Source organism: Pleurodeles waltl, chromosome 9 (genome assembly GCF_031143425.1).
Source record: "Pleurodeles waltl isolate 20211129_DDA chromosome 9, aPleWal1.hap1.20221129, whole genome shotgun sequence".
NCBI classification, from domain to species: Eukaryota; Metazoa; Chordata; class Amphibia; order Caudata; family Salamandridae; genus Pleurodeles; species Pleurodeles waltl.
In genome coordinates, this window is record NC_090448.1 from 93882684 (window position 1) to 93908535 (window position 25852).

At 45.8% G+C, this 25852-nt stretch overlaps 1 protein-coding gene across 5 annotated transcripts in view; it reads right to left on the bottom strand.

Moving 5' to 3' along the window:
- The window catches only part of ITPR1 (inositol 1,4,5-trisphosphate receptor type 1), a 1104774-nt gene that overhangs the window by 285052 nt on the left and 793870 nt on the right, over nucleotides 1-25852 (bottom strand). For all 5 annotated transcript variants that reach the window (XM_069206352.1, XM_069206351.1, XM_069206348.1 and 2 more), the window contains one exon: nucleotides 2118-2301. In XM_069206352.1, coding sequence (XP_069062453.1) covers nucleotides 2118-2301 — 184 coding nt within the window. The remainder of the gene's footprint in view (nucleotides 1-2117; nucleotides 2302-25852) is intronic.

The window sequence follows — 25852 nt, forward strand, 5'->3', positions numbered from 1 at the left end:
TATCACACTCACTCTCTGGAGGGAAAGGTAGGAGCACAAATGCCTTCAAATGCCTGTATTAAAGATCACCTTGCAAAACTGAATCTGAAACAGGACTGAGAAAAGACTTTGGTCCAGCCATGGGAATTCAAAAAGTCTCAGCCCCTATATATCACACAACACAAATCGTATTCTGAGATCTTTAGATGGCAATCTGCTCCCTTAGGAGGACCAAATCTGTTTCCCAGACTCAGGGCTACTCTACTCACGGTGGGCCTGAACCATTTATCTTCCTAAACAGAAGTGACAAGAATTGGTTTTGGTTATTTACTTAGGCTCATAATATATTCCAAAGAAAAAAAAAACAGAACGAACATTCATTAGAAACTGGATTAAACCCTTTATGCAAATCAGAAAATGTGTTGATGGTTAATTTCTGAGCAGGCGGAGCCACAACCAACCTGGATATTTCAGACTGAGGTAATCTGAAGCCAGGTGTTGCTTTTCATTCAGGGTCTGAGAATTAGTTCCTTTCAGCGAGACATATGTTGATTTAGTTGCCTCTTAAGTTTCCACAGCACTGACATACTATGCAGTGAAGAATTTGACATGAATTGTGCAAGCTGCACAACAATTTAGATCAGAGTCCTCTACACCAAAGAGAACCTTGATTTCCAAGTGTTTGGCTGGAGATAATAAAAGCAGAAGGAAAGTACATCTGGAACCTACTAGAGATGTTTGGATGCTCCAATGTGCGTGGTTCAGGTGGGGACATAGTCCCTTCCAGTCATCTTCGTAGGAAGTAAGTATCCCCTTTACCTAGTATGTGTCATGGGAGGGCCGAAATGGCCTAAGGATTGTGTTGTTGCTCATGTGTCATGAAGAAAAGCTTCAACAAGCACTCCATGGCAGCTGTGGATTAATCTTCAAACAATATCTGGAAGCTGAGATACTAATATTGGGACCCTGGCAACAAAGTAAATGCCCAACATCTTTCCATCACACTGAACACCAAATGTAAACGAGGTAAAAACTGAAAATGCTACTTAGGCTTCCCCCACTTAGAGGTTAAAAAAAAAAAAAAAATGATTAAGCAAGACTTCTCAAAGAAAGGCTGCAGACTTAGGAAAAAACGGAATATGCAGTGCAAGAAACATAAAAAGAACCAGTGTCATTAGCGCATAATAAAATAAAACTGTTCCCATACTGAAACGCACTCTGGTAGAGAGCCAGGCCAACTACATTTAAAAATGTTAAGAATCCCCTCCAATTCCATGACCAAAACTTATTGATTTCTGAAACTTTTTCTCTGGGGTGTGGAGGTGGGACAATCATTAACCACCTCTGGGATGCCAAAAACCTCACGTATCTTGTTTCACTAGTTCAGAAGAGGAGAAAAAAGGCCAAATACATGCTCACTTTCAGACACCTTCTTCCACAGTTGACACCTTCACTTTATTTTCCCTTCTCAGTGTTGTAGGTTTCTTTTGCAATGTATGGCATACGGAGGTTTGCTGGTGGAGTAAGCATTTGTTTGCAACTTCGGCTACCAACCGCCCATAGATTGTAAGATGATCTCTCTTGTACAATCTATGGGATCAATCTAGAACTAATAAGCCTTTGGGGCCCTACTCAAGGTGCAATTCTGCGTTGTTTGCCACCAAGATCTGCTTTTTTGGGGGAGGGGGCATTGGGGGGGGGGGGGTTGGAGGGGGCAGGCAAGGAGGGGGAGGTCATCTAACCAATTGTGGTACCCACTGCATACTTCATGTGCCAGTTCCAAGTTACAAAGAGTCCCCAATGTCATACTAGCACCTTAACCCTATAGTGATTATCATCACTGAATGATTTAATTTCAGGAGGGTACGCAGAAACTCACACAAAAGTATGAATAGGTCATTTTGGTGGAGAGCTGCCCCTTTCTTTCCAAGAGCTACTTTAATGCTCCTGGCTAACAAGACTGACTGCACCAACGTATATTCCTGGATGGAGATTATGTTTTTTTTTATTTTTTATTACGAAACCTGACACCTACACAATAAACTGCCCTTGCTGGTCCACACTGGGCCATGTCAACAGCATGAGCAAAGTGTAGTTTGCTTTCGGTTTTCTAAAGTTAGGTATTGTAGTGCACTTACCTCTTTTACGCACAGGTGCATCCTTGTCCGAGGAATCATCATCTTTCTTTTTATTCCCCAAGTCACTAGTGTTCACAGTCACTGTGGCTTTTATTTCTTGTTGGGCCACCTTCATCCGATCATAAAACACCTTGAAGAATTTCTCAGACTTCTTGTCTTCTGTCAGGCGACAGAAAAAGGAGTGCTACCAAGAAAATTGTAACATACAAATCAGTAAAGTACGAGTTCATTGTGTTAAATGGTTCATGAAATAAAGAAAAACATTTGTGCCCGATCACTATGCATTCTAGGTCAGAACATTGTGGGCGCATTTGTTGTTGTCCCATATGGAATAAGTATGGGGTGTACGAGAAACGCTAAGACGCATGGGACCGCAATGTTTTGTAATTCTGGGTCCCAAAAAGACTGAGAATTTATAAGTCCAGCTTCAACTACAATGCATCGATTCCAACTGGCTACATGTCTTTGGGATCCTGCTCTAGCCCTGGCTAATTCAGAAACCAAAGAATGACCATAAAGGTGCTAGCATAGAGGATACATGTCACGCTAGGGTATGGGAATTTAGCTTCCAAAAGACCTGGTCATAAGCAAGGCTCAGAGTACACAGAAAGCACCATGAACATGAGGGGGCTCACACTAGCACCTATTTGTGAGCAGATATTGCTATTTAACAGACTAAGGGGACACATGCTTTTAACGCAGAACACAAATGTTACAAGACCGGAATAGTTGCTAATCCCAAGGACAGGTAAGCATTACTAAACCACCCTATTGTGCAACTATTTTCAAGATCTAACTTGGTCTATCCATTAAAACTAATGCATCTTATAGAGGAATACTTATTACTTTTTAGGTTGAAAGACCTTAAACTACACTAAGCACTGGTCAGAATGGTAAACAATCGTTTTCAATGCAACGGGTCTCGCATTTGCTCGAGTTAGAGCTATTAGCGTTGCAAAAGAAAAAGAAAACGCAACGCGATCGCGCTGTGTGAAAAATAAACAGATAAAGTAGTCCGGACACCATGTTGAAAACATCGAGCCTTGTATGTTTTTAGTAGTTTACCGGTGCTGTGTAGGTGGGCTAAACACCAGAAAAGGCATGACATATGTATGCCTTTCACAAATGAAAACAAGCACGTTTTAAAAGTCAATCCCACGAACCCATGTAAGTGAGTGACGTAACATGGGTGTGGTTGGAAGCCCAAAGAGATTAAAGAATGTGACTGAGCGCTTTGCGCTCGCCCATAAAAATGGGCTCAGATAGGAGCAAACCTTTCTTCAATATTGAAATACTGTGGGGTTAATGATCTAAATAACATAAGTTGTATTACCACACGTTTAAGTAGTTTGATCTGACATATTGGTAGTTACCTCAGGATAATACACACTGAGCAACTAACACACTATTTAGCATTTTCATTACAAGCAATATGGTGAGTTTAGAAAATATTACTGTTAATTTACTGAGCAAAGTTGCTAAAAAACATTTATGTTATATACTCTTGTAGAATTTGACATTTGTGAAACTTATGAATGAGTAATTCTGTTTCGTTAAGAGGTCTCTATGAAATAGCAGTGCTCTTCTATTACAACATAGGAGGCACAATTACTCCTAGATTAATAAGATTAATAAAGTGGTAATGCGTGTACGATTATGAAACTAAAAATCAAACGGTAAAATGAGCTGCAAACATAACATGTCTATTATTAAGTCCATTAACATTAAATCACGTGTGTGAGAAATTGGTTTGGTGGTGAAACTCTACTCCAGCAGCAACCACAATCCTTGTCAGGGTGAGCAGTCAGACTTAACTTAGAGGTAAATTGTAAAGTATTTATGAAGTACTCCATACAGTAATAAAGTGAAAACACAAGACAAGAAAAAAATTGCACATCGTTTTAGATTAAGTACATTTTAATAATAAAATAAGCTCTAAACAACAGTCAAATCCGTAGAACCAGACATATGCAATTTTAAAGGCTTAAGTGAAAATTGCGGCAAAAAAGTCCAAAGTGCCAGCTGTGGTTATCTGAGCACACAGACAGGGACAAAGTCACAAGTTCAGGCCGACTGCGATGGAGCGCCAGTCAGCTACAGGTACGAAGTTAGGCTTGCTTAACAAGAGTACCTTAAATCCTGTTTGCAGAGCGTTGCGAGGTCCTGCGCTGAAGATGCATCCATCCTGAGGTGCTGCAAAGCTGTGATGCAAGGTCCTGTATCCATTTGATGAGGGCTTGTGATGCAAAGTCAGGCACTGAGGATGTGTTACGCAGTTGCGGCAATGTGTCTGTTCCGAACAACTGTGAGGCTGCACTGCGAGAACCAGTCATTTTTGAGGTGGCCATTGACTAGAGATTTGCAATGCAAGAGCCTGCATCGGGTAAATTCTGCACACCAGTGGTTCCAATGTGGGCTGTGAGGCTGATGCAGAGTCCTTGCGCTGAGGGAATCCTCGCAGCAGTGAGCTTGCTCAAATGCAGCAGAGATGATGCACTGGTTCTTCTGGATTCACAGATGGGCTGGTAGAGTACCTTCAGGCATACATCCAAGGGTCGAGGGCTGTGGTAGTACCACTTTGCAGAGTAAGACTCAAAGAAGGCAGAGTCCAGGTGCTGGGTTTATGGTTGTTGGAGCTTTCTGTACCAGAGGCTCGTCAGGATGCAAGTTACCTTGCCCTTGGAGTCACTGTGGGTTCAATAGATGCAGGTCCAGTCCTTCTCACCCAGGCAAGAGGGCAGCAGGTCAGCACAGTAGGGCAACAGTCCTTCAGAGCAGCAGTCCAGCAGAATGTCAGTCCTTCCTGCAGCACAGTAGTCCTTCATGGCTCTCCACTGGTCAAAACATGTATTTAAGATGTCATCTCTGGAGTTCCAAATGTATACCTGGACCTTACCATGAAGTGGGAGAAGCTTCTAGAGGTTTCCCTCTGAAGTCCACGGACTCCCATGCCTTACCTGTCCTGGCTCCAGACTAACTACATGGGGTATGCAGCCCTGTGTGTGGAGGCAGGACACAGACTATTCAAGTGTAAGTAGGGCTGTGCCCAGCTCTGCCCTCCCATCTTTTAAGTGATGGCCCATCCAGACACACTCACGTTCTTTATTGTATGTGGCTGTCTAGGAGGAATACACAAAGTCTAACTGCCAACTACACCATGTCAAGTAACCCAGTGACAGGCTTCAGGCACTAAATGGTTAATGCAGGAAAATGTCAACACTTTAGAAGTGGCATTTTCAAAATTATGATTTACAACTGGACTTTAACATAAGAGTTTTACATTAAAGTTCTTAAAATGAACTAGTTACCTGTTCCCATTTGGATTTTACTGCTTATTAAATGTAATTAGGTAACTCCAATGTTATCTTATAGGAGAAGCAGGCCTTGCAGTAGTGAAAATAAATGTAAGAGGTTTTCACTACCAGTGCATGTGCAACTTAAAAGCACATGTCCAACTTTTTAAATACACTGCACAACTGTTCTCTGGGCTGTCCAGGCCTAACATTGGAGTGAATTAGATGTATTAAAAAGGAGGTCTTGGACGTCACAAAAGGTTTATAGTCCCAGGTAGAAACGGCACACGGGCTGCAATGGCACACCAGAGGATATGGTGAAGGGGTTACTTAAGTGGACTGCACAATCAATGCAGCAGGCCCAATAGTCGCATTTAATTTACAGGCCCTGGGCACAGGTAGTGCCACCCTACTAGGGACTTAAGAGTAAATTAAATATGCCAACTGGGTGTAAGCCAACTTTGCCATGTTTAGACGAGACAGCACAAGCACTTAAGCACTGGTTAGCATTGGTAACTTGCGCAGAGTTCTAAAAGCCAACAAAAAAAGGTTCAGAAAACAGGAGGGTGAAGGCAAAAAGTTTGGGGATGACCCTGCAACAAGGGCCAAGTCCAACCACGTTTTAGCCTTGGTTATATAATATGGACAATTACCCTGGCTGATGATTCTATAGGTCTATAAAGACTAACGTACCTCGCTGGTATAGATGACGAGCATCTACTTGTTTACTGTGTTTTTCAATGTTTGGATTTATTCTGCCTTTGTTACTATGATCAGTCCTTGAATCAGTGACAGAACCAAGTAACAACTGTTCCGCACAGACTATTTCTTGTGATGGCAATGATTAGACACAACCTTCATATGCAATATGGAATTATTACTTATCAGTCTATGACGATAAAATGCAGTGGCATGAAATGTTTATTGTTGGTATGGTAATGTATCCACATTTAGAACTATTAGTTAGAACTTTGCATCGCCATTTTGGAGCAGAATTGTGCAGCTGTTCTCTTGGTAAATAAATGTAGCTGCTTATTTAGTGCCACTAAACCAAGAAGTTGCTACTTATGTGTCATGAGAACAAATACAGTTACAAGGATGTGGTACCTGGGCCAAGGATAACCTACATTTGGGAGCACCGCCTTAGCAACAGTATAGGGTGCGAGCGCCCCACAGTAAGGATCACATTGAGAACTTTTTAGCTTGCTACCAGGGTGGTATTTCAACACCTCAGCATGACTGGGGGGGTGAGGTTGAAGAATACAGAAATTGTATGAAGCTGCCTATGCACAGCCTAGGTAACCAAAGCATGCAGACGTACCTAATATAGAAATGCTGATGCAGGAAGACATGGATGGAAGTAGCCATCAGCTCTTTTGCCGTAACTCTCAGACCCAAAGACAATATTAGAGTATATGGTTACTATTCTCATTGGTCCTCTATGACCACGGGATAACGAAGATTGTCACGGCCTATCCATTATACACATTTATGAATTACATTTTTAAGTCCAGAAATCTCAAATGCTTTCTTATCCCAAGAGCACAGCAAGGGTGTATAAAAGTACTGGGTACTTGACATCACCCAACTCAAGTCTACATTGAGAGTCCTAGTTTTGGGTTATAACACCAGTCAATTACTACATTACAAAGATGTAGGAAGCTGGCCTGGTGTTTAGTTACCATTATGTAGCTGGTACATGGGTAAAGTGGTTTCCCTGGACTAACAAAGTCCAGGAAAATTGAGTTGGAGTTCGCAGGGGGACCTCTGCTCATGCAGGGGTGCCCTCTCACAGGTACTTGCACCCCTACCCTCTGGGATAGGAAAGCCTGCCATAGGGATGACATAGTGAACTGGTGCAGTCACCTGTAGTGAAAGGGTGCATGCACCTTTTCACGCAGGCTCCAATGGAAGGCCTCCAGACACATTTTGCATGGGCTCCCATGGGTGGCATAATACACGCTGCAGTCCATGGGGAACCCCTGGTGCCCCAATGCCCTGGGTACCATATACTAGGGACTTGCATGGTGGCACCACTATGGCAATTGTGGGGTGTACTAAGTCAGGAGCAACCAAATTTAGAGAGAGAGCACAGTCACTGGGGTCCTAGTTAACAGGATCCTAGTCAACAGTCAAAACACACCGACAGCAGGCAAAAAGTGGGGGTAACCATATCAAAAAGAGGGTACTTTCCTACAAAAGGTAAATAAATGTGATAACATTAGTACATTGTTAGAAATGCATTTCTATTAGATTGAATAGAGTACCCCAGTAAACTACATCCAGAGTACTAAAACTTTAACAGCAATGCACACCTGACTCTTAATTCTTTCACCTAAATATATATATTGCCTGAAAATATTCCAGATGTCTTCAAGGCTCACTGTGTTTGATTTAAGAAACCAGATTATTTCATTGTACTACCTGTTTTAGGCACTTTTGTATCATGCTGTTTGGATTTTGGTAATGATTTGTTTTCGGTAGTGATTGCAACCATTTCCATTACATCACAGGGTACTGGTTTATTTTTGCACTGGACTGTGAACTGTTGGTTTTAGGTTTGCATTTTGTAGCCGTATTGTATACAGTATCTCTGCAGTGTTTTATAAATAACAAAACAACCCCAAAAGGATAAGTCTGCTTAGTACAGTAATGGATGGGAAAAAACCTAGCAGAAATAGTATGTCTCAACATTTGCAGAAGTAGCCAAAGACAGCGCATGTCTACACGGTGTGCAAAGTGAGGCCCCATTCCCTTCCTTTGTTTATGAACAACTGAACCTACTACATGTAATAACACTACATGCTAACTAGACATGCACTTCCTCTACCATGGGTATCTGCACAAATTGTGCAGTGACACCTCTACTCTAGGTGAACGCACTGGGTACTGGCGCACAGAGGAGGTGGTACTGGGTATTCGTAGATTGGAACGGGCAATAGTACCTTTTTGTGGGTGATGGAGAAGTGGTCACTGTGACTCAGCACGTCCCACTCTGGTACTCACTGTATTGTGTATGAGCAAGTAAGGTTGCAAAACATGCTGTACCTAACCATCAAGGATATACTGTGTGCTCAGACAGCTGTGCACCCCAAAAAGCTAAGAGCCAAGCTGAACAAATCAGCAGAGGTGTGCACAACGTTCCCCCTAAATATCTACTCCATGGGCTTCAAGATCAGCCAGACAAGCTAGTTCACAGCCAATGGACTGACACTTGAAAACAGACTGATCAATAAAAATAGCGTGTCTTTATCACAGAGAGCATCAAGCTACACACTTCTGTTTCCAGGTTGATCCATGGTTAGTCTAGTATGTGTATTCTGATATGGTAAGAGACACTGCAATGCTGAAATCCTCTGGTTCTTACAGTTCCACAAGGATGTGGACGATCTAGCTCTCCTCCACTCTCTATGCTGAACAGAGAACGTGAGAATGTTTATCATCAGCCAGGAGACTCCCAGTACTGCTTCAAGGCTGGTAGCGATGAACAGCTGTGCCATGGGGAACAAGGATGGTGTCTGCACTGTCAAGACAGCTGGCAATGGAGGGAGTCTTATCAGGAAGTGAGGCGAAAGAGTACCTGTTGAGAGTCCGCCAAAGAGGAGCATGATGATAAGAGACTAAGTAATGACACTAAGTGGGGGACTGTTCAGTGAGAGCCTACATGCACAAAGAATAGTTTCAGAAGAGGCGATCAAGTCAAGGGCATTCTCATTAGTTTGTAAACAAGGAGGATGGCATAGACCTAGGAGTACTCGTGCTTGGAAACCTCCAGCTTCAAAGACTTCTAGATGCAGAAAAGATTGCACCACTGCTATATCCGGATAGCCAGGCCAATGTAACCGTCTACCGGGACGACTGAAAGTAAACGCTGAGGACTGGGTTGTCCCATAGCTGGAGGGTGGAAAAATCGAAGTCACCATGGGTTCCAAGTCGGTTGCTTTAAACGCACCGGTATCTTCCCCCAGTCACTTTTCTGTGCTAAGCTATTCCATTTTTACTAACGAATCGGCCTAACCTAGTGCAGACATCTTTGAGCCTAACCCTAGAATTCTGGAAGTGGCTGTGTGGGCAACTAGTAAATTCACGGTACTGTTCTAGGTTACTCAATTCAATTATATATCAACCTTATGAATCACCGGTTTGACCATAGTAGGTGGTTGTAGAATTCCTTCCTGGAACCCAAACAGCAAAAAAAGACACCTACAGAATGAAAAAGCTCAGCTTCCCACCGGAAAGTCAGAAGGCTGAAGTTGATTTTTTTTCTGATTAGCACTGTGGCAGGCAGCAGCAGATCAGCGCCTAGAAATCAAAGCGTTGAATGCGCTAGAAAGATGCTGAAAAGAACGCGCCCCAAAAGACATGGGTGGCTAAAGTGCATTTTTTGTATTTAAAGCTCCGGAATCGCCTCCAAAATCGTACCCCCTGGCAGGTGGGTACACTCCGACAAGCACATCCTGCACTTCCTGGCAGCCTCTGCTTTAAGGTACACCCTTGAATGCCTAGCCGACTAAGCAGTCTATTAATATTCAGCTACGGACATAAATCCCAAATGCTTCGGACTTGGAAAGCGGTCAAAAACGTTTATTGGCAATATGAGAAGGAGAAACCTCGTTTGAACCAGCAGAGGAGGAAACCCAACCACTGAGGGGGGAGGAGGGGGGGGGGCGATGCAGCTTGGGACAGCAGGGGGGAGGTGGGGGCTGACACACAAACACGCAACTAAAGCTCAGCCAGCTTCGAAGCTCCAATAAAACACAGCGTGAGACTGACAACTACACCTGGCTGATGCAGTGTCCCCAACCGGGGGCCTTCCCAGCAGTAGTCATAGGAGCACGATGCTTACATGTTTTTGTTGCTTCTACTGCCAACTTACACCAGATTGTTTCTACCACAGTCGTCTGCCCGCTTCATAACAGCGTGTCAAGTCTCCTGTCAAAATGTTCTTGCTTGTATCCACTGTTCCTCCTGATGGAAGCACACTGTTCCCAGATTATCCCTGTAAAGACCTGCACATTCTTCTCTTTTTCTTCCTTCTAGTGTCTGCTTAGCAGCTGAATCCTGGCTTGGCCTTCACCATGCTTATTTTTGGGCCTCCGGTGGAATTCCTGATCTATCACTTTTTAAATTGCATTATTCATGTCCTTTGGAGGACTCACATTCTGCTTCCATTAAGGACCGTCTAAACTGCAGTTGGGTGGTAGTGTTTTGTTTAGATGGGCTACACCAGGCCTTGGGCACTTATCCACTTCGTAACTCTTTTCTCTAGCTTTGTTTGCTAAATCCCAGCATTTGGATGTTTATTTGGTATCGGGCACTCTTCAAATAGCTTTTCATTCCTTTATGTGATCGTGTGACCAGGACTTAAAAGACCGCGTCTGGGAAGTAAATGAAATGTTCATTCTGGATGGAGCAAATTTTCGAAAATCGAGCCTCCAAAGGTGATGAGGACTAGAAGCTGGAGGAGGAAAGGTGGCAAGTTACCTACTCTTGTTAGAAGTTCCAAAATTGATCTTCACACAAGAGACTAAGTTCAGGGTAGATTCGAAAACAAAAAAATTATCAGAGCGATTCCGGTCTTCTAGAGTCATGCCCTATTTAAGTAAACCAAACTCTTTGGGGTAGTTAATCACCTATGGTGAGAGGGTAATAAGACACCGAAGCCTGTGCACAGGTCCACAGGATCCAAATAGATGCCACTGCTACAAACTACTTCCTGATGGAGACTTTGGCATAGCTGCAGGTAGGACAAGTGGGTGACTAGCTGATGGTTAGGGGTTCAGGGAGAGTCCAAGGTACCCACATGTCCAGCATTGTGCTGGAGGTTTTCTCACCCAGGTGGCCTGCATCCGAGTTGCCCTAGGAACTCGGACAGGGTGCAGCCTAAGTCCTCAGAAAAATGAAAGTCACAGTGAGTACAGATAACTAGTAAGAATTCACAGAGAGGTCCTCCACTCCACTGGGAGATTTAATTCTCAAAACCCCAGTAGGGTCCTTGAGGTGATTAAGAGGCTGCAAGGTGAGACCACACGGGGTCCAAGTGCTGGGATGTGCTTACCTCTACATTATAAGGCAAGAACCCCAGTCCCAACTAGACTGGAAAGAGGAATTACTTAGTGCAAGTATCTATGGAGTTTTATGATGAACATGCCCACAAATGTCAGAAAAGTACAAGTTACTTATCTTTGGTAACAACTTGCCTGGTACAGACTAGATTTAGCTGCAGGTTCATTACCTTTGAATTCTCCCTAGGCGTCAGACTGGATCTGGAAGATTTCCATGAGGATCAACACTGCACGCCAGTAGGTGGCGATCGGATCCACATTCGTCGTCAGTGTTGTCTGAGCCAGATATGACATAGCGGGCCCTATATAGGCAACACTAAGGCGTAATACCAGTTTCTTTTCACGACTTTCCACACCAGAAGGGCAGAGCCATGAAGAACACAGACTACTGGTGTGTCAAAACTAAGGCCCTGAAAGGGGAGTCTCTGCGCTCAGAAATCAGTTTGCACAGCGTGGAGGATAGGTGGGTCATTCAGAAATCTTAAGTTAGGTACAGTCTCTACCAGAAAATATGTTAAGGGTAAGTAACTGGTCCATCTGACAGACTTCTAGCGGCAGATTTCTTCCCTTTGAACAGACACCAAAGCAATACCATCCCTGGAGGTGGCTCTCCAAACAAAGTTCAAACTAGAAAGTCCTGCAGGACAGAAAGAGCAAAGTGCCCATCCCTGCAGACCTGACTATCCAGGCAGTAGTGTTTGGTAAATGTGTGCAGAGATGCCCACATTGCCACCTGACAGATGTCCAGGACCAGAATTTTGCGTGCTAACACAGTGGTTGCAGCTTTAGCTTGGGCAGAATGAGCACCAAACCCCGGTGGGTTGCTTTTTGGCCAGAGCGTAGCAGATCTTAATGCAGAGCACGACCCATCTAGAGATGGTCTACTTCTGCACTGCCCGACATTTCTACGTACCCACATACCCTACAAAGAGCTGCTCATTTACCTGGAACTCTTTTGTACAATCAAGGTAGAGCATCAATGTTCTTTTGGGGTCCAGGAGGTGGAGTCTCTCCTCTTCCTTAAAAGGATGTGGGGATGTGTAAAAAGTAGGCAGAGTTATGATTAGCCTACATGAAAAAGCGTGGTCACTTTTGGCAGAAACAATGCCCTACTGCAAATAACTACTTCGTCAGGATAGATGGAAAGGTAAGGCAGCTTAGATGACAATGTCTGCAGTTCACTCACTCTGTTGGCAGATGTAATTGCCTCAAGGAATGTTGTTTTCAATGTGAGAAGCACGAGAACACAACTGTGGAGGGGCTTGAAAGGAGGGCACATCAGAAAAGTCAGAACAAAGTTCAGATCCAATTGGGGCACAATGAATGAGGATGGAGGAAAAAGATGTGTAAGACCTTTAAGGAACCTGTGTACAATAGAAAACAAACACAAACAAAGGTGGCTAATCAGGCAACCGCAAAAAAGGAGAAATAGCAGACAAATATTCCTTAAGAGTGCCCGGAGTAGAGCCCGCTGGGCAAGGGACAGAATGAACATAATCTCAGAGAGAGTGGCAATAAGGGGGTCAACAGACTTATATGTGAACCATGCCACAAATTTGTTCCATCGACAGGCGTACACCATTTTGGTGGAGGGACAAGTGACTGACAAGATTTTGTTACAGACTTCGGGAGTAAGGTCAAAAGCTGTTAACTGCCACTCCTCAATCTCCTCGCAAGAAGGTGGAGAGTGGACAGATTTGGGTGCAGAACCCTTCTGTGCTGCTGCGACAGACAATCATCCAGAAGGGGAAGTCGGATCAGAGGATCAATAGATATGCTCATCAGATCTGGATATCAGATGCTCTGTGCCCAGTCCAGCGCCACAAGGATTACTTGGGCATGGTCTTTCTTGATCTTGAGAACTCTGTGCAGGAGTGGTATGGGAGGAAGGCAAACAGGAGGGCCTGCACTCCGCTTAAGAAAAGCATCTCTGCTGCCTTGAAACTTCAATTTGCAAAACTGCTGACAATGCACATTCTCTGCGGAGGCGAACAGATCTAACCAAGACTCTCCCCCCTGCTGAGACCTTGCACCACATGTGGATGGAGACACCTTTGGTGAGCTGATAGGTATTTTTGGCTTAGTCTGTTCGCTTTGGCCTTCAGAGAGTCACCCAGATGTTGAACCACTAGGGATATGCCTTGCACAAAAAGCCTCCTGACAAAGGGTCCACAACCCCACCCTGCTTGTTGCAGTAGCACATGGCGATGGTGTTGTCATCCGGTAACACCTGCACCATTTTCCCCTTCATGGAGGGAAGAAAGGCTTTCAATGCCAGCTGGATCACAGGGAGCTCCAACAAGTTAATGTAGAGTCCCGACTCCGTCAGAGACAAAATGCCTGTGATCTCCACCTCTCCCAGACAGCCACCCCATTCCAGAAGTGACAAATCAGTCACTGTCAAATATGGTTGAGGAAAGGTGAGGGATCTGACTCAATCACGGTTCATTAACCATCACTGCAGATCTTACATAGTTCCTTCCGAGATCTGGACTGTGTCGGCAATAGTTCCCCTGATGCTGCGCCCACTGAAATGTCTGGTCCCACTGCAGAGCCCACATATGCCTTAGGACATGTGTCACCAGCAGGAGGCAATGAGGCTCAGCCGCCTCATTCATTCTCACTGAAATGCAGGGTAGAGTACCACATGGCAGTAGGGTGGTCCAGGAACACCTGCAGTAGCCTTTTCTTGGTAGTTAGAAAGGCTCTCAATGCCAGCCAGGTCGCCCAGAGCTCCAATAGGTTGATGCAGAGTAGGATTTCACTGGAGACCAAAGTCCTCTGATTGCCACGCCTCCCAGGTGGCTGTCCGATCTCCGGAGTGACAAACCTGTCACTACTGTTAGATCTGGTTTGGGAAGGGAAAGGGGCCTGAGCTGACCCACTCGCAGTTTGTCAGCAGTCACTTAAAGTCTTTTGCAGTTCCCTCCGAGATCTGGACCATGTCAGAGAGATTCACCTGATGCTGCGCCACTGGAACGTCAGGTTCCACTGCAAAGCCCGCATATGCCAGCAGGCATGTGTCACCAGCAGGAAGCAGGCCGGTCCCACCGGCCTCGGAGTCAGCCTTACTGAAATCCAGGATAGAGACTGAAACATCTCTATCATAACCTTAACATCCTGGACTCACCATTCAGGAGGATAAGCCCAAAACAGAACCCAGACCAGAACAGCTCTGATGCAGGAGAGCGACTGAGAGGGAATCAGGTGTGACTTTGGCATGTTGATGGTGAGTCTCACCAAGTGCAGGAGGTCTGCTATAGTCAGGAGGTGGGAGACGACCACCAGTGGCTAGCCCACCTTCAACAGTGAGTTGTCACACAGTGAGTTGTCATGGTAGGGGAAGGCTGGTACCACTGAACTCTGCAGACGAGCTGCAACCACCACCATCACCCGAGGGGCACTGATAGGGCCAAAGGGTAGCACTGTGAAATGAAAGTGCTCCTGGCCTACTGTGAACTGCAGGTAATGCCTACAGCCAAGTATGACGGGGATATGAAAGTATGCGTCCTGCAATTAAAACGTTACCACCCAGTCTCCTGGGTCCAGAGCAGACAGGATCTGAGCCAACATGATCATTTTGAGCATCTTGAGGAAAAAATTGAGAGGGAGCTGTTCTAGTGATGATGTAACGATGGACTCCGTCATTTCTGGGCACCAAAGTATTGGGAATAGAAACCATGACCTACTTCTGGTACCAGCACCCTCTCTGTGGCTCCTTTGGCCACAAGTGCTGTCACTATCTGGCGGAAAAGGGATAGGTGATCCTCCGTCAGCCTGTCGGAAATTGTTGGCATTGGGGGTGGTGGGGGTGGGGGGGGGGGAAGGGTTGATCACAAAGGGGAGTGTGTAGCCCCTTCAGATGATCTGCAAAACCCACCTGTCTGATGTTATGCGCTACCAGTGGGGCACATGCTTCCACCAACTGGGTGCCAATAAGGACAGATTAGGAGGATTTGGAGGCTGCAGCTGCCAGGAAGGTGGTGGACTGGCCTGACCGCTGTCTTTCTGACCCATGAGGCCTGTAGGCATCACAGCCAGGCAGAGGCTGGCGAGCACGTGCAGCATGGTGGCTGGGAAGGTAAAGCTGCAGATGGAAGCAACTCCCTTGGCCACAAAAGCAGCAAAAGGTAGATTGTGGGTTACAATGGCCAATAGAAAGGCCCAAGGACCTTGTCATTGCCCTGCAGTCCTTCAAGCGCTACAGTGCTGAATTCACCTTGCCTCTGAAGAGACGGAAGCCATCAAATGGTATATCCAGAAGTAATGATTGGACAGCCCCTGAAAAGCCAATCATCTTCAACCAGACGTGGTGCCTCAAGGCCACTGTTGACAAAACCTCTGTCCAACTAATTGGTCAAATTCAGCCCACAACGGACAGTGAACTTCACTCCATCTCTCCTGTCAACAGTCTGGGTGAGGGGGGCCTTGGCTTCCTCCAAAACAGTTGGCTGCACCTGCACGACGCAAAAGCCATGAGGTTTTCACAGGCCGTACTGCAAGACTAGTGGAAGAAAACATCTTCCCTAAAGCATCCAACCTCCTGGACTACCTATCTGGGGTGTGGTAGGGAACGCTTCTGGATTTTCATGGGACGGAGAGGCTTGGACCACCAAGCCCTCTCAACTGGGGTGTTGCGTGATGAAGTTTGAGTCCCCTGTAACAGGCCAGTGTCGGCGGGCAAGCATCCTATTCACAGGAGCCCCTATGCTGGGTTTGGACCATGTCCACAGAATGATAGAAGGATGCCTGAGGGCCTCACTGCATGGGAGTAGTGGTTCTGAGGGGGAACTCACACTTGCAAAACCTACATCAAGATGTTAGTCTTGGTTGTCACTGAGGGCAAACTAAGGTCCAAGACCTCTACTGCCCTCCACACCACCATAGCAATGGCGCTTCCTACTTCATAGCCACAGTAGGGGTAGAAAGCATACCAGTATCTGAAGAAGTACCCAGTCCACTGGCTTCACTAGATCCATGTTAGTGGTGTCATAATGATGGTATTCTTCAAGGTTCAGTGACCCCTCCCAAAGTACTAGTCCTCAGGAATAGGGCGGAGGCTCTGGCACCAGTTGGCACTGTAGGCAGGATTGGTCGCTGCATTCTGCCTCAGTGTCTGAGCTGGCGATAAGGATTGGGGTGGCAGTACTAGGAGCATCAGGATCAGGGCCACGTGGCACAACCAATATAAGTCTGGATCAGAGAATGGATCCTAGGGATCCAAATGGCGCGGAGGCCAAAGCCATCACTACAGAACCAGAAGGGGCATCTTTCAACGCTTCAAGCCAAAGGCACGGCAGTGGGAACGAGCGCTGACATATGAAGCACATGTCCTCATAAAACTAAGTTTGGCAGGAGTCGCTCTGGCTCCTGGAAACTCATGGAGGTGCAGAGATGGCCCAGGTGTTGGCTCTCAGGCAGAAGAAGACTTCTAAGCACAACAATCCCTCTTCTTGTCAGCTGACCGAGGAGGTGAAGATGAAGACCTCTTAGATTACTCTTTTGTGGGGGTGGGACTTCACCAAGTGGCCCAAAACCTTAGAATGCGATGTGATCTAGTGCTCCGCAGCCACTCCCTTCCTCTCGACTGATCTGGATCATCATGGCGTCACACGTCGAGCCACCAGGAGCTCCCTCGAGGCCTTCAGGTTCATGTTGTGGCAATTGATGCAGGTCTTTAGGTCAGGGTCTCACTCGAGGTATACAACATGCGGGTCTGCCTCTGACAACAACTGATGAGTTGCCACAGGGCTTGAAGCCGGCCTTCCTAGATAACATCCCTGCAACACCTGGAGGAAATAACTTTAAAATTGTTGATGAAATGTTGAAAAAGGATAGTCAAAAAAAGGACTAGGGGTAGCTCTTCTCCAGATCTGAGCTGACTGGTGTGTGAACAAATAAGAACTGACATCAGCGCACCTGGGTGGCACCTATATAGGTGCTGCAAAAGTCACTTCTGGGGCGGACAAAGCCATGTGGAGTTGAACATTGCCCACTGGTGCTGATGAAAAATATTCTGGCTCCAGTCTGACCCCCTGGAGATAATTCTAAGGTAACAAAGCTGCAGCTAGAAGTCTCTATCAGATGTTCGTATGCAGAGGTGATGGCTATGTAGGGCCCCGAACATCACTTCTGGGGAGGGTGGACCCCACGCTAAGTCACATGACACCACTTGATTTGTGAGGAAATTGCAGAGAAAATTCTCCACATCCAGTCTGGCACCTGGGGTTTTTCACAAGTTGAGGTACCTGTGGTTAGAAGTGTCCATCAGAAGCCATCTTATTGCCTCATCAGACAGCAGTAGTAGATCCACGCCTTCAAATTAAGTCTAAGTCCATTGTATTAAATGCTGCTGACTTGTCTAAAAGTACAAGGAAAGGCATGACACCTTCATTTGCAGTACTTTGCATGTCACCAAGTAGCACTACTAACACCATCAATAGCCCGTGATGGGGTCTAAATCCTAACTACAAAGGATCAATAGGATTTGATCTTGCCAGAAGACCTGTAGGTGTGAAGTTATTACCTACTGCAGAATTTTGGAAGCCTCAGTATTCCAGCAAAGGGATGATAGTTTTGTGAGTTGTCTATATCTAGGGAACATTTATCAATTACAGCAAGATCTAGTGTTTCAGATGCACAGCCACATTACTCATGGATTATTTTAGCATTCTTATTACACAGGGTGCAATAGGAACCACTTGACTCATTGCTGGTCCAGGCAAACTGTCAGTCATGGCAAGTGGGTTTAATTTAGTTTAAGATACTTAATAAACTTGTTCGCGTTCCCAAAAGAAAAATGGTATATATGTTTGAAATGCCGAATAGTAATGACTCCATGTGCTTTCTGCATCAAATGTATTCCTGTAGGAGTCTATAGCTAATTGGATATCCTTGATATTCTCTTTAAAGTGGTGGTTTTGGGGGTGTGGGGAGCAAGGAAGGAGACATTTGCTTAGTGAAGCTTTCTATTTTAGAAAGCAATATTCTGATGCTTCTGAAGTGGCACTAGAGAGGGCTAACTTGGTCTCATATTGCAATCTAAAATAAGAAGAACATGTCTTATTTTTAGCAGAACTGTCTAGCTGGATCCAAACCATGAGTACAATCTGCTGCTACAGTGTTTCTATTCCTCTAAAGAATCCTATAACAAAGTGCTTTTACCTTCAAAAAGAACATATCTTTCCAACCAACTTGGGTTTCATCTTGAAAACTGGTTGAGTACACTTAGGCATGTCTTTGGAAAGCAAATGTCATGTGCAAAGTTCTAGCCACAGTGCCAGCTGCGTCAAGGTCTGTTTAGGATGTGCTTTGCCACTCCTTTATAATCTTTAACTAGCTGACTAAATGGGCCGCGCAACTATTCGGGTTAACTAGTTGCCAACTTTGGGGGACGTCCGCGATTGAGGTGTGCCACGTCGGGAACAGGTATCGGTCCCGGAGATGAGAAACAAGGACCTTCACACTCGCATGGATCAGCACCTGCCAGCACAGCAAGATGTCTAAGCCTACACCCTCTGCTAACCTCTGGCACCAGACAGCTAATTATGGGAATCAGATGCGTGGCCATACTTGGGTCTGATGTAGGAGGTAAACAGTGATGATCCAAGCAGGGCGGTGGGAGCTGGGCCACGGTGGTGCAGCGGAGGAGAGCCTGTCCTGGCTGTGTTCCATCAAAGCCGCACCCCTCCCTTCACACCCCCGCCCGCCCACACCACAGGGCAACCAAAGTGATCCAAGCAAGCGGCCTGGTTGAGGCCTCACAGTGAGCAGCTGAAGAGGCCCATGAGGAGCAGAGGCCCATGAGGAGCAGAGGCCCAAGACCCCAGACAGCTGTAACACCACATGTGGGTGACCTTCGAGGGGCAGAGAAACATGGGCGTGACTACAGGTGAGACACTCGTGACCACCCAGATGCTCACCAACATTAATAATCCCGTTAGCAGAACAGGACCGCCTGACAACGGGGGGTTTGGTGGGGGTGGGGTCAACAAGCACAGGGCCGGCACTGGTGCGTCTCAGCATGCAGCCCCCACCTAGGAACCTACAGTAGACACACTGTGGCAGCGAACCAGACCTCACCTCCCCTCCCCTCCCCTCGACAAAGGGCAGATACCATGTGGGAGGGGAGCGTCCAGCTTGCCGCACTCACATAGGAGACACAGAGGCCTCCTAACCCCTCCCCCACCCCCCGGAGCCAGACCTGCATTCACACAAAGACACCCCCCCCCCCCCCAAAAAAAAATCTGAGGAAGAGGGTTCCCCTGCAACAAGGAGTCGCTTCCAGACTGGTTTTCCCCCTGCCAAGCAGATTCAATAACCGCCAGTAAGAGTGAGGCAACTAATAATAAAGTCTGCTGACTGGCTCGCACAGGAAGCCACGTCTGGCGCTACAGTGAGACCGGCACCTCCCTCCTCAAGAACCAAAAGGTGCACCAGAGACATCAGCATGGACACAAACCGCCCAAAGGAGGGGCACCCACAACAACGCCAACACTTGCGACCCCACAAAAAGGGCAGAGAACCAGACTGGACACCCAAGGCGCCTGATGCTCTGCCACAGTATGCTGGGGAAGGTGCTTGTGGATAACGGTGCACACAAAGCAGGACTGTTGTGCCAGCAGTGCACAGGGTGCAAATAAATGCACCTGAGGCTAAAGATATCAGAGAGGGCTACCTGGGGGCCAACTTGACATCACAGTCCCGAAGGTTCTATGAGATTCTGGCAGCAGTGGTGGATGTTAAGACCACACTGGGACCGAAGAGTGCTGCGCTGCAAATTGGCCTGGGTATACTCTGAAGAACATAAGAAGCTAAAAGACTCTGTAGAAGACAATAACAGCGCTGGCAACCCCGGAACTGTCAGTCACAGAAGCCTCAGACTAAATTGAGACATTACAAACCGAAATGAACTACCTCAGACAACACGTGCATGAGCAGGAAGGTCAGTCTAGGTGAAAATGTGCGGATAATGGGCCTTCCAGAAAAGGTTGAGGGCCTCAGCATGGAGCTATACCTGGAAGACTGGTTCTCCAACACCATCCTCCAAGGTAAGCACCAAATCTCTATATGCCCCTAACACAGACCAAGTCCATTTCTTATGCTCTCTAACGCCAGTCCTCCATCACAATGCAGGAACCTGTTGCTTTTGGGGCGGGGAATATAACTATGTGCCTGAATTAGCTATCAACCAGTCCCACCCACCGATGCCAGGCACCCTCTCACAACACCTTACACACTGGGCGACACACACACACACACACAGGTCACAGATGCCTGGTGAACTATCCACACCCTCACCAAAGAATATTAATATTACTCAGGTTGTCATGACCTACACACTGGAATAGATAGTGTACTGTAGCCCGGAGGCAATGACAACGGTCCAACATGTTGAATACTTGGGTCACAATGCCCACTTCCGCTAGGCACTCAGACGCCATTGTTCAACAGAGACCCTTATAAATGTATCTGCTTCAGCGAGGTTGCCAGTTATGAGCAATTGTTGTAAGGCATCAACGAACAATTGAGTTTGTGATGTAGCAGCCTATTCTGTTGCATGGACAATGTCCATACCTAAGTTAGAAAACCTAATAAAGAAATATTTTTTCAAAAAAACTGGTTGCCAATGTCACTATAACTCAAAAAGAATGGCTGTATCAGGCTAATACTCGACTCTATCGTTCTGTCAAATGGATTTGATGAGAAAAGATTTGTATTTGTATTTCTTTTCCCTGATTATGTCTACAAGGCTTACCGGTGGATAATGTGCATTTATCTCCTTTGGCTAGAAAGGGACTAATCTTTGCTTTGTTTGCAATTTTTTCTATGTACCGCCACAGTACAGTTCAGTTCAGTTTTCCCAAAATACCAGAATTGGCATAAATAAGGCCTCATCACAAAGCCTCAAATCCTTAGTAGCAGTTTATGTTGGATGAAAAGTTTTTTTTTTCTCGCCTCTGCAGAGGCTAGGGCCAATTCTAGCACCTGTGGAGCTATTTTGATCATAGCAGAAAAAATGTGTTAATCAGTTCACATGCCTAAAGGGTGCTGGAGTTGACCTGCCAAGGAAATGTATCCCAACAACTGCCATTTAGCAGGTGTAAGTTTAAAATGAAACCAATAGTGCGATCCATGCAGCGTAACAGATATCCATTGCTCTCCTTGCTAGTAAGTATTAGGACAATCTAATTCATCTCAACACGAATCAAAGACTCAAATTTGATGCTGAAAGGAGGGTGTGCTGCCAAAGATTACCCTTAAAATACACTAGCTGTTTTAATTAAATCAGTGATCGGAATCTTCGACAGGTTTTTTTTTTAACAAGGCCAAAAAAGGTACTAGAACAAGTATTCATAGGATGATGGAGTAACTCATATGGACTTCTTCATGGAAACAGACTTCCCAAAGGTAGCTCCTGACGGGCGCACCATAGGGATGAGGATTTACTAACTGGAAAACATCAGTCCCTACAAAACCGTTCAATCTGAGAAGGATCAATAGAGAAGCAGAAAAGTGTTGCCGGCAGCCTTTGTAAATAAGGAACACTAAAGAAGTCAGAGCTTTGTTGCATCTAGGAAGCATGCTAGCGGCAGACTATATTCTTGTTTAGAGGCCGATTTTAACTCTAGGCGAAGAGGGCATTTCTTTAGCATGCTTCTTTTTCCTTAGGAGAGGAGCATCATTCTTTGGGCTTATCTTCCTCAGTAAACCTTATTTACCCGCAATAGTTACCAAGACCTTCTCTTTGAAAGACTTGAGCTTTATAGAGTTTAGTATCCCCCTCTGACATCACTTCTGAGTGCGTAAGTGCCCACCCGACACAAAAGGCTAAGGTATGGCTCACTCCTGAGCACCACATACAGGAGAAATGCAAGAGGCGGAAGAAGTGGGGTACAGACCAACATCGGCTTCTTTACTTGCTATAGGAAATAAACAAATTCTTAGAAGAGCCTGATTTTGATACGTTGAAATGTCTTTTTTTTTTTTTTTTTTTAAGGAAAATCTGGTGGACCATTAAAATATCAGAAAGTGTTCAATTCTTCTGCTTAATCAGCAGGAACACTTACGCGTCTGAGGTTTGCCTGTCCGACTCACTTTGTAGAGTAAGCCTGGTAAAACAGCACCGGACTGCAACGTGACCAGCTGACACCACTACAGCCACTGGGCAACCCGAACACTAATGGTCAAAACAGACCACCTCCTTCAATGTTAGTTCCACTGAACATGAGGAAGCAGGCTATTCCCCACCCCACCAAAAAGCTGCAGTTTTACAATGCAAGTCAGTCATGGGGGCGAGATTGCTTTCCACGAGGCCCACTGGCATCACAGGCCAGAAGCAGCAGAGGCATGGCAAACAGTCTTAAAACAGCTCAGTTCAGCAGAGGAAATCTAGCTGTACAAATCCCACAGAAAGGTTAAAACATCCAGGAAAGGAGGGTAAACAAACAGAAGGGAAGTGTTGAGTCCTTGCACCTTGGTCCTGCTGTTATCCAACAACACTAACCACAACCAAGTGTAACGCCTTTAGATCTTGTAGTCCCAACTGGTTATTCTATTTCGGGGTCAGCTGCTCTTGCTCGTGGTTTCTTAACTCTGTCCCATCTCCAAATTACCCTTTTCATGCTTTGGCCCAAATTCCAAGAGAGGTCACCAGCTCGCTTGGTCATATTTATGAACACATTAAATGGAACAGAGCCAAAACCGAGGCTCAGAGGACGACTATGGGTAGGGCAGAGAGCTGGAGGGCTGGGTGAGAGCAAGGGATCCCCCAACGTCTCCCACAGTTACGAGGCTGTTTTTACATACAGTATTACACATTGCAAAGCATTTTACAGTTACTGCACCTCTTTCTTTAACCAGCGTTATTAAGAAAGATGTGATGAAACAGGCTCCAAGCTCTTATTTTATTTTTAGGGCTAATCTTCGTCGCCTTAATGACCTGCCACGTGCACCAGCGGTGACTGCGACCGTCACATCTCGCTGGGATTAGGGCAGTGACCTTTGACTCATCTCCCCATCTGCAGTGCCAACCACAGCTGATGACAGCGTTGCTGCGGGGCTTGCTATTCGATAACTGGAAGCTGGACCACTTTTTCGCCAGCTGCAGTAAGTTTGCTGCCCGTGAAACCGCTCTTTGTATTCAATGTGATTCACGCAGCTCATCCATATTGGTATAAATCTCATCACGGAGGGTGAATGCTGCCTCCTAGCTCCGTTATTATTTTACAAAAATATTCTGCAGGGGTCGTGCATAATCTGACACTGCAAACCTGGAATAATGTTCACGGAGGTAGGTAAAAGATAGTTTATCTGCCAGGGATTGAAACGCTTTAACTCGGGGCGCTCTCCCTGGAACATGCACTGAAGGCCACTCAAGGATAAACTGAACCGCTTAACTTGTTCGAGGCTGAAACCTTAACTCTGGGAGGCGCTGGTTACTTTGGTAGGCAGGAAGCCAAATGTAAAATGGTTATGAAATCTACTCCATGGCAAGATTTGATGCTAGGTGCAGGGCCCCCGATAATTTTTATAATCATCTCAAATCTGCAACGGGCACTTGGACCAATGAGCTATGTATTCAGACTATACAACCTGTGCACGCACACAACAGGCCCACAACAGCTACAGATCGCATCAGCACAGTGCCTGAAATGGAAATAGAATTGCAGGTACTCTGTACGGGAGTACGTGCTTGTTTCTGAGAAGTGCCGGTGCTCTCTAAAAGTATTACGTTTTTCTTGAGAAGTGCAATAACTCTGCCTCGTAAAATAAAAAAGTTCCGGTACTCAGTACCAGACAGTGCCGGCCCATTTAAAGCACTGTATAAAAATATTGTCTCGCGTTTTAGCTGCCACTGCAGACCTACTGGTTTTGCCAATGCTTTTTATCAATGCATCAGGAATCGGCAAAAAGAACGAAAATACTTTTTACTGCTCATGTATGCTGAATGCAAAAGAAACAAGCATTTGCAATGCAATGAGTCTTGCACTTGCTCGAGGTAGGACTATTAGCGTTGTAAACTCCTAACCGGACTTTTCTTGCCACAAACTGAAAATGAAAAGTAAGAGAGAAGAGAGACGATTCATAGTCCCACGGCCGCCATGAGCATCAGCCTGAAGAGACGCAAAAGGAAAATAAGTTTGCTCGCAGTCATATGGCAAACGTGCAATTAGACATGGAAGCAGGGGCGATGGCCAAGGCGGTAACAAAACCTCCCTAAGGAGGGACAAACGTAAAGAAAGCATTTACCAATGAAAACAAAGGATTTTTGAAGAGCAAGCCCATGAACAAGTGGTAGTGATGGGCGTGGTTAAAAGCCCAGACGCATACTAACAGGTCAGAAAAACAGCGCTTGCGCGCTGCTGTGCTCAACCTAAAAAGAGCGGTTACTGAAATGTGAGCAATGGAAGGATTCAAGTCATTGAATTGAAATAGGGAGGGCACTACTCCAGGGAAATGACAAACAAAAAATTAAAACACAGATGTCGAATGAGAAGCATGCGAATGGGAGGGACAAGAAAGCCAAAGAATAGTAAACCATAGGCTGGCCCAATGTAAATATTAGTATTGGCCACAATAGGTCAGTCAGACAACAAACCTCTAAAAGCGGCCTATAGTGGAGACCTAAAAAACACATCAAGACACGCGACAACAAGCAAAGGCAATAAGTCTGGTCAGGCGAGTTGAGTATATTTGTATGGGGTTGTATGGCTAGGCGAGTGACTACGGGGTTATGCGAGTGGGTGCTTGTGCATAAATGCATGTGTGAGTGACTGGGTCCATAGATGATACAAAATGAGTGAGGCAGAAGCACGAGTGACCAACAGCCTACAATAGGACCATGGCAGCCCAAGAGTGAAAGCATGGAGATCGGCACGACTGTGGCCATCCAGGCACCCATCGTATTGCCCGTTCATCCATACACATCTACCTACATCTATCCACCCTTACACTGTTCATGCAACCATTTTTCCATGGCCGCACTCATGCTTTTATTCACCCAGTCTTTTGTGCATGTGCTACCTTTTACGTCAGTTCATCCCACACAGACTCCTCACATTCACTCACTCAACTAACCACTCAACCATACTCCGAGAACAGGCATCTAACGGAGACGCAATGGAGCTGTATAGTCAGAGTGCGGTATTCTTGCTCTGCTGTTAGCAGGCAGTCCTTGGCTGTATCTCTGTGAATAACACTAATAAACAACAAAACTCACTCTCTGCAAAAGCTGTCTGCCGGCTTTTACGGTGCTTTTCTTCTGCAGGCAATGGGTTCGCGGGCAGGGAACATGTAAAACATCCCAAAAAAACTTCCTAACTGGAGATTACATTCTATAGTTACATTTGTAAACATATCAGCACTGACTTGTTTT